The sequence below is a fragment of the Fulmarus glacialis genome, unplaced genomic scaffold (assembly GCF_000690835.1).
Source record: "Fulmarus glacialis isolate BGI_N327 unplaced genomic scaffold, ASM69083v1 scaffold47840, whole genome shotgun sequence".
NCBI classification, from domain to species: Eukaryota; Metazoa; Chordata; class Aves; order Procellariiformes; family Procellariidae; genus Fulmarus; species Fulmarus glacialis.
The window spans coordinates 1-9,427 of NW_009189176.1; the positions used below are offsets into that span (position 1 = coordinate 1).

Consider the following 9,427-nt stretch of genomic DNA (forward strand, 5'->3'; position numbering starts at 1 on the left):
CGGCGCGGGCCCCGGGGTGCGCGCTCTGCTCTGAACCGACTCTGTGCTTGGTCTGTGCTTTTCTCTCCCTGTTCCTCAGCCCGCGCCTTGGCTTCGCTCATAGTATGGCGACACGTACGGTGCGGTCAGCAGCGACAAGCCCTCGGTCCGCCCGGCGCCGTAACGTACCCCATGGCGTGCGAACCGGGACGCGGAGCTGGCTGCCCCTGCGCTCCTCCGGCCCTGCTCGCTGTAGTTAGCTTGGGCGAGCGGCCTTAACTTTGCAAAGAACTGCCGAGCCTTGAACCCTCTCCTCACACGAGGAAATCTTTTCCCCATTTTGCAAATGAGGATCTGAAGCAAACTGCCGTTAAAGGACTTGCCTGTAGTCGTGCAGGAAGTCCGGGGGAGAGCTGAGTTTGCTTACTTTGCTACAGAATTGCGGTTCTCTAAGAGTGCAAATCAACTCTTTAAAGCAGAGAGGTGTGTGTGTGAAATGAATGTTTGGCCTCTGTAGGTTGCTCTTTCTGGTTTGGGGTGGGTGCTGCAAAAACATTGACTTGTTAGGGATTGAGAGGTTTTTTGATTGTAGGGAAGAAGCATGTCACTTAGAAATGCGTTGTTATACTCCCTTGTGTGAAGACCATGATTTTAGTCTTTCCACATCTTCCAGTGAATGTCTGAACACATACAGGTGAAAGTGCCCACAGGCTGTGTCTCTTAGGCTGAGGTTTCCAACTGAAGTAAGCTAGGCAAGTGGCTTTCTTGAGAAAGGTACATATATTTTGATGGAGAGAAAACACTGGTTAGTTTGGAGGCTGCTTAAATGCTGTATGTACCATCATATCGAAGCTTGCTGAATGTATAAATGTCATATGGCTCATTTGTCTGGTAGGTGCCTGTCCTGAGGAGTGGTGCCAGAGTGGTAGCTGTTTAACTGAAGTAACCTACTACTCCAGCAGCAGGCTGGATAAAAGCAAAGCGTGTGCTGGTCTTCATCTGGGCTCTTTCTCTTCCCTCCTTCCAGGAGGGGTAAAACCAGAGCCAGCTATCAGACGATAAAGATAGTTTTGCAGGGCTGAGCTGATAGCGTCATCACTGTGATAGTTCACAGATGCAAGAGAAGTCGGTGTGTAGGAAGACAGAACACAAACCTGACTGTGGTATATTTAGGAGAAGAAGGTTGGGAAAGGAAAATGTCAAGGTTTTTGGTCTTGTGAGTCCAGAAACTTGTCTGTTCTGTTCTTCCAAGTGAGTCAGCTGGTCTCATGCAGTGACTTTCAATTTTTGAACTGCAGCCCCCTCACACTTTGCACTAGAGCTATAGAGCTGGTTAGAAATGTCATGCAGCTGAATGATGTACACAGGTTTGCTTTTCTTAGTCACCTTTGCAGCACCTATGGAACAGTCCATGGACTGCCTTATTGCTGCCACTGGTGTTAGAGAAGACGTTTCCTCTCCCAGCGAGCCCTGCCAGAGTCACATTTGTGTGGTGGGTTTCCTGTTCTCCATGCAGAAAGGCACGGGTGTTTCTTGACTTCTGGATCTGCGGAGAGCTGGGTTTGCAAATGTTCATTTGTGTTGCTTTTTGGAATTGTTGTATTAGGGAAAACTGTGAAGCTGAAAGTCAGGAAAGCGAGTTCAGCTGTTCAGCAGTGATCTCTTCCCAAACATAAATTTAATTGCAGTTCAGAGAATAAATTGCTTACCAGAAGCATAGAAGCAACAAGACTGTTGGATGTAGTGAGCTGGAGAGGTTTTCTTCTTGTTAACTAATTTTGCCTGTGGTGCATGTGGAGATAGAGGGGTTTCCAACATCATGCAGTACTGTGAATATTCAGTGCCACTTCAGATAAGCCTGGCAGTTCAGACATGCTTGGGCCCACTCTTCCATTTCCTCAATGTTTCATTCATAGGTAGATAGCGGGTGTTAATCCAAATCAAATCTGCCACACTCCTTTAGTGGTTATTAAAACCTGTGTTGGAGGCAGCTTTGTAATGCAGGTGTTAAACAACTTATGTGGAATAATCAAAATGCAATGACGTGTTTAGACATCGCAGAATGTGTGATGGATGCAGCCCTCTCATGGGAAACATCTGGAGTTCAACTAATGCCCAGTATTTCAGTGTTAAATAGTGGGGTGTTAAATTTGTGTCCTTTTGGATCTAGAGTGAAGAGGGAACCGGCTGGGGCTAGGTGAGGTCAGAATCCAGTTTAGACTTTCTGCTAAGAAGTTAAAGTAGAATCTGCTGTTGCAGCAGTGCAGCAAACTGGGTCCTTTAATCTGGTCTTTCCAAAGCTGACAGAGCTTTGGAAGCAGCTTGTTGAGGCTGAAAGCAGCCATAATTCAATGGGAGGTTTTGTTCTCAACAACCCTTTCCTCCTGACAAATGCATGCGATGTGGCGCAAATTGGAGAAAACCAGTGCTTACTCCTCTGGAGACAAGGCTGTTGTCAAGAGGCATGAGCTGCATGTACATCTTGCAGAGAAAATGGATGTCCTCTGTCTGCCATTCTTTCGGTTGGATAGTTAAGGTCCTTTGTACTTCTGTGAATGTCAAAATGATAGCTTTAAACATGGATGCAGACTTTTACATGAGCCACACGGTGCCAATGTGAGCCAGCACAGAGGTTGGCCGTTAATGGCCGTGTAACAGTTTGTGTAACTGAAGTACTCTGTAGAAGTCCGTTGATGCCCAGTGTGCTGCCATTGTTGCAAAGTGGGTTTGTTGTTTTATGCTTATCTGTTAATTTCTTGTTTCTAAACCCTTTTATCTTGTCACTAGGCTGTTCTTTGGAGTTTATTGCACTCGATTAGGGATCGGTTCTCAGAATCGAGGAGTTAGAAGTGAGATTTGAGATAAGTGAGGCCCATTCGGTGCTGCTTTGGACACCTCCGAAGGGGAAATGGAGTTATCAGGATTGAAAAAGAAGAGTTTGCTAGGACTCAAAGAAAATAATAAAAAATCCAACACTAGGTAATCATTCTGTCCGAATTTTCTAGGCTTAACAAAACTGGGGATATTATAGGGTATTAGGGTTCTCCCAGTGAGGGTGAGGAATTGGAAATGTACCTCTTTCTGCGTGAATTTCTGTATGTGAGAATTTCTGTATGCTATAGCTGTCTTCCTCAAAGCTGCTATGTAATGTAAAATATTTTCTTTTTTCTAAAAAGTCCAAACTTGGCCTAATGCTTTAATTCTGCAGTTATGGTATATTTGAAGTTCAATGTTTTGTGTTGGCTGTTCTGTTCTTTGTTTGGGTGTGGGTTTTTTGTTGTTTGGGTTTTTCTATATTAAACAATGTCTTCTGCAATTTGTTCTTGAAGGGCTCCCTCACCAACCAAGCGCAAGGATAGGTCTGAAGAGAAATCAAAGGACCGGTCCAAGGATAAAGCAGCCACTAAGGAATCGGGTGAGAAGGATCGTGGTCGAGACAAGACACGCAAAAGACGCAGTGCTTCCAGTGGGAGCAGCAGTACCAGGTAGTTACTTCTACAAGTAGTAACAAATTACAGTGTTTTCAAAAATGACCAGCTTGATTTCTGGTACGTTTCCTTCCCTGTGTCATGGATTTGTTGAAAGCTTGCATTGTGTTAGTCACAGTGCAGTTTTGTCTAACTTAAGGGTTTGTTTTTTTTTTAGGTATGAATTTCCTTTGGCTGTCTAGTCAGCTGTGGAGCATCAGTTTTCATTGTTCTAACTCACAGTTGCTCTCTCCGTAATTAGAAGTTTTTCAGCCATGCTTTTTCTGGGTACTCCAACCATTTTTATTCCCCCCCTCCACCCCCCACAGATCCCGTTCCAGCTCAACTTCCAGTTCAGGGTCCAGTTCCAGCACTGGTTCTAGCAGTGGCTCTAGCTCCTCTTCTGCCTCGAGCCGCTCTGGGAGCTCCAGCACCTCACGCAGTTCCAGTTCCAGCAGCTCCTCTGGATCTCCAAGTCCTTCTCGACGGAGACATGACAACAGGAGACGCTCCCGCTCCAAGTGAGTTTTGTTTGCCTTCTAGGAATTACCAGATGGCAGATCATTTTCCATGTAGAATACAAGATTGTGATCAGAATAGATTTTTTTCTGAGGACAGTTTGCTTTCTCCATAACTGAATTTTGTTAGAATGGGTGTGCTCCTTTTGCTTACAGTCAAAACATATGCCTTGTAGGAAGACGGATTAAAAACCTCATTTTAAAGAGTGATTTTAAATATTGTATTTTGTAGAGGCAGTTTTAATCAATGTTTCCCCAATAGCATGGGACTATATGGGCACTAGATGAGAGTAGAGCTCTTCGGTTCCTGTAAATTACAGCCAAGTCTAACAGAAAAGTCAGGGCTGAAAATGGTGTATATGTGTATGCATGTGTATGTGTATATTCTTATGTATAAAAAAATAAAAGGGGGAGAGGGGGCGCAAAGGAAGCATTTTCCTGTATGGGTAGGAATCAAACTATGTTAATGTCCATACAGTTTTTCCTTTGGATAATTCTGTAGGTAAGGTGCTGAAGGCTGGTAAAATCTACTGAAGTATTATAAGCCAGTGTGGTTTTTCTTGGTATATCCCTCAGTTTATGGACAGTAAGATTAGGAAGAAGCATAAATATAAATTTTCTGCATACTGAATTTTTTACAGATCAAAATTACATTCCAGATTTAAAAAAAAAAAAAAAAAAACAACAAACTACAAAGAAATAGTGATATGCAGCTACTTAAATAGGTTTTTTTAACTGTGACATTTCTGGACCTCTGTAGTGAATAGAAGATACAGAAACACAAATCATTGGATCCATTAATTTGCCTGGATGTCGTATGCTTTGGTGTTTATGTCTTCATTTTGCCTCTTTAGTTGTTGAGGCAAAGAATGTTTTTTGTTTTAACAACTGGAAAATTATTTAACTATAGCCAACAACTTCGAAGAAATGTTTGCCAAATTTCGTATTTGTTACCCTAGTTGCAGTAAAGTTGAAAACTCAGAAAAAAAAGGCTCTCAGATTCTGGAAGGTTCTAAAGCAAAAGCAGACAAGGCAAATGCAAGTCCTGAGGTGTTTCTGAGTGGAACACCCCCCCCCACCACCCCAGCACTTCCTAAACTATAACTTCTTAAGAAAAAAGATGCCCTCCCAAGAAAAATGGGACCTTTTTTATCATGTGATAATGACTGGCTTCTTGGTTTTGTCTTGCATGTTCCCTGAAAAGTGTAAACATTTTCTGTTGTCAAAATCAGGTCCAAGCCACCCAAGAGAGATGAAAAGGAGCGGAAGAGGCGGAGCCCGTCACCCAGACCTACAAAAGTGCATGTTGGAAGGCTCACTAGAAACGTGACCAAGGTAATGGCATGCTTCCCTGCGATATCAACCTTTCATATCTTCTGTGAGGACCTGTGAGTGGCTCTTTCAAAGCTCTCAAAAGTTTTTTGTTGCTAGAGCACTGCCAAGGTATTGCTGTTGGAAATTCTTGCTTTGTGTCCAAATTGATCAGTGAGGAAAATTTCAGTAGGATTTTACTGAGTCAAATACAGTGCAGGCTTTTGAGACTGTGTAGTGCTTAAGAGGTCTGTCTGCTTTGTCAGTATTCCAGACCTTGTATCCGGACTTACTAGGAAGAAAACTGTAGAAGTTGGGACAGTAGCTGAAATTACCTTGGAGGCATTAAGGATATCTGGAGGTTCTTGATAAAGGATCTGAAGAGAGCTGGGCTGGCTTGAGTTGTCTTTGCTAGAATGTAGTTTAAAGGTCTTCAGAGGTAAAAGGTTTGGGGTGCTGCAAAAAGGATGTTTTTTGAAAAATATTACACAATTGCACCTTAAGAGTTTTCAGCTGAGGGCATAAGTTCCCTTTTCAGGTCCTCAAGAGGATTTTTACACTAGTGTTTTTGTAGCCATTGTTGACATGCAGCAGTAATGCTGCATGAACGTAAGGTTTGGACAATCTGAGGAAGAACTGAATAGACAACGGTAGAGAAAGCAGTGGTAATCCTTTCCACATCTGGCCAATGAAATATGTCTCTTCCTGATGGTGGCATTGATTTAAAGCTAATCTAGTGCTGTGGATTTACTGCTCTGCACCAGCCAGACCTGGTCAGTAAGTGTGGTCTATGTCCTTAAGACTTGTTTTTTCTCTGCAGGATCACATCATGGAAATTTTTTCCACTTACGGAAAGATTAAAATGATTGACATGCCAGTTGACAGGCTAAATCCACACCTCTCTAAAGGCTATGCTTATGTGGAGTTTGAGAACCCAGATGATGCTGAGAAAGCCCTGAAACACATGGATGGAGGTAGGTATCAAATGCTGCAGGGAGGCTGGGTGCTTTTAAAAATCTTTGGAGCAGATGAGTTTGATCTGAAAATGAGTTAGAGGTAGGGAAGCCTTCGGGGAACCGATCTGAAATACTGTCTGTTTTCAGCCCAAATGTCTTTGGCTTTTGTGTGGTTCAGGACAGATCCGAAACATCGCGGAACTATTAAAACTGATTTTTTTCAAAACAAACAGTAATAAAATTCTTTAAGTTTCTGTGAAAATCTTTCCCAGTTAACATCTGAACTGCAATTTGATGGGATATTAGATTAAGAAGTCCAGTATGTATGTGGACTTTGTCAAAATAACCCCTGAGCGGGTGGTGGAAATAGGACTGACTGTAGGCTGATTCACGCTTCAGTTGCTTGTGACAAAGCTGTGAGTTGCAGTAATGTGATGCGTAGACGTTAGTGTTGGAAAATACTTACTTACTTGTTTCTGTGCTTCCCTAAAAAGGCCAGATTGATGGTCAGGAGATCACTGCCACAGCTGTGCTGGCACCACGACCTAGGCCGCCTCCCAGACGCTTTAGCCCACCCAGGAGGATGCTGCCGCCACCACCGATGTGGCGCAGGTCACCCCCTCGCATGAGGAGACGGTGAGAGCTGTGACAACTTGTATTTCCTTCTCAGTGTAACAATATGTTATCGCTGAAAGACTCGGCCTGGGGACAACTTCATCCTGTTGGACTTGACTTTCCCCCCCAAATGACAGTAACACCTTTTGGGCATCAGTTGAACCTGGATTGTACTTCCTAACTCCGTAGCGCCAGGGTGACCTGCTCTGGTCTACACCCTGAATGCAGTCTGTCAGAAATGTCAGACGCTTTCCAGCCTGTTCCCTGGAGTCCCTTCTGCATAAATGCTTTGAGGTGAAGCGGGAATGGACTTCTGGCTGGCAAAATGCTTTTGGCAGCCTGCTCCAGCCACTTGCTTTTCTGAAGCCCTTGCACTTCCCTCCCTTATTTATATGAATGGGCACATGACCAAAAAGCAGTCCTTCCGCATCAGGTGAGCGGAGTACGCTGACCCCAAGATGTGACCTGACATGCACACGCCCGTTGTGCGACTTGGGGCTGCCTGAACGTGCTCAGATAATAAGTCTTTCAGAGTCTTCTCAACATTTAGATGGGCTCCTCTGTCCTGGAAATCTGCTTAAACTCTTGTCACTAGTAAAAGCGGCTCCTGTTTGAGCCACTTGACTGCTGAATAGCTTACGAACTACAGGATTAAAAATGAGAACTAGTTAACGTGGCACAAGATCCACTGCCTGTGGATCCTCCTTTAAACATGCCTCTTGCTGAGTTCTGCCAAATGCTAGATTGGGCGTTCCCTCCTCATTGTTTGTTTTCTTCCCTAGTCTAACTTTTATTATCCTGTTCAGGCTCTGTTAATATTCTGTGCCTAGAACCTTGGTGTCATACTGGTGGCCATACAGATTGATTGTAGTACTGAAGAGCTTGAAGCTTAGATATTTCTTTAGAGTTATAAGATATTTCTTTAGAGTTTCTTCTAAGAAATGTCCCTGTGGTTTGAAAGGGCTTATATAAATCCTTCCCCTGAATATCACTGTATTTCAGGAGTCAAAGCTGACTTTGCAGGTGAAGGAGAATCTGATGTAGAATGAACTTGAGCTTGTTTTGCTTGAGGAAGAAGACAAGATTCTTGTCTGTTCTTTGGATATTACACATTCTTTCAACTTCCTGAAGCAGAGGGAGGGTTGCCAGAATATTCCTATGAATTGCGTTTTTCCTCCCTGGAGCTGGCTGTATTTCGCTGGAGCTCTTTTACCGTGGTGTGTGAGGGTTTTTTGGAGGGGGGCAGGCAAGTGTTTTTGAAAAGTTGGTAGATGAGCTGACAGATTACTGGAACCTGTTGCTCTTGTCTCCTGATGAAAGCTTTCTCCTCCTTGTCTGTCAGGTCCCGGTCTCCTAGGCGCAGATCCCCTGTCCGCCGGCGATCAAGATCCAGATCTCCTGGACGAAGGCGCCATCGCAGCCGCTCCAGCTCAAACTCCTCACGATAAAGCAAAAAGACTGGACAGCTTTTTATTTTTTAACTTAAATCCCATCAGACTAAATATTGTACCTTTTTTTTATAATGGGTCTGGGTGAGGAGGAGTGAGAGAGAGAGAATCCTAGCAGTGAAGGCAACCTAAGAGGAGAGAGCAACAGTTCCCGGCCAGTAGATAGCCTTTGCTGTGGGCCTTCTAGTTTCCTGGCATTGAATTGAAATTATTTAAAAATGGCTTTGATTTTAAAGGCTGCAAAAACATCTTTTCCAGATAAACGAAAGGAAAGATGTTACAGCCTCTCTTTCTCCAATTAGCAGGCTGCTGCTTGGTGATTTCTAAACGCTTAGCACGCTGTACAGACAAGCATGTAAATCTTGAGCTATTTCAGAAACCCTGTATAGTAAGACAGGGAGGCATTTAAAACTTGACCTCTAGGTGCCAGCACAGGATTTTTCAGAGCAGCTGGAGTCCAGATCTGCCCGAGACTTAAATACCGAGTTGTCGCTTTATTCCAATTCCCAAACAGATCATTAGTTTCTGCAGAGTAGGCTCTTTCTGCAGATTAAGCTCTTCTGTAACGCATACACCAGGCGGTCACTGAAACAACGATCCAGCCCTCTGAACATGATACTTTAGAAAAGAAGCTGGAAATCTTAAGAACTGGTTTGTAGCTGCCCCCGTAAGTGATTTCTTTCACCTCTTCTTAAAGGGTTTTGGTAAAAACTTCCTACACAGCCCCCCAGTGAAAAGGTGTGAGTGCTTCTGCTTTCGCAAATCACAGATGAGCGACTGAGCGTCAAAACCCCCTGGAAACTGCAAGGCAGAGAGGGAGGCCCGAGGCCGCCATGCTGTCTGGATGAACTGGGGTTCACATAGGGAAAGGCAAAGAATTTACCACCTGTTGTACAGTCAATACTATAAAGATTTTTTTTGTTCTGTTTTGTATCACTTTGTAGCCTTTTGGGCCATGTTGTGTTTGTACTTGTGTAGGAGGAGCGACTATTGAATAAAGCAGTAGGGTTGAGAATAGCCGGCTGCCTCGCTCCCTTCCCAGCCCCTTGCCCTGCGCTGGGGGGTTTGCGGTAAAACCCGCGCTGCCCCTCCGGTGCGGCGGCGGCGGAGCGGAGCCGCCCGAGGGGCTCTGC

General features: G+C 44.2%; 1 protein-coding gene across 1 annotated transcript; it reads left to right on the top strand.

Moving 5' to 3' along the window:
• The first annotated feature begins 2,887 nt into the window (after positions 1 to 2,887).
• RNPS1 (RNA binding protein S1, serine-rich domain) lies at positions 2,888 to 8,750 on the top strand. Its single transcript, XM_009581180.1, has 7 exons — positions 2,888 to 2,958; positions 3,309 to 3,464; positions 3,776 to 3,967; positions 5,197 to 5,299; positions 6,096 to 6,249; positions 6,726 to 6,867; positions 8,189 to 8,750. The coding sequence occupies exons 1-7, from the start codon at positions 2,888 to 2,890 to the stop codon at positions 8,292 to 8,294; spliced, it is 924 nt and encodes a 307-aa protein (XP_009579475.1). The 3' UTR covers positions 8,295 to 8,750.
• The last annotated feature ends 677 nt before the right edge of the window (positions 8,751 to 9,427 follow it).

Excerpts from the sequence above, each read along its gene's own strand:
- RNPS1 (XM_009581180.1), top strand. The coding sequence starts at position 2,888 with ATGGAGTTATCAGGATTGAAAAAGAAGAGTTTGCTAGGACTCAAAGAA. Across the intron at positions 2,959-3,308 it reads AATAAAAAATCCAACACTAG|GGCTCCCTCACCAACCAAGC; the intron begins GTAATCATTCTG and ends TTGTTCTTGAAG. Across the intron at positions 3,465-3,775 it reads AGTGGGAGCAGCAGTACCAG|ATCCCGTTCCAGCTCAACTT; the intron begins GTAGTTACTTCT and ends CACCCCCCACAG.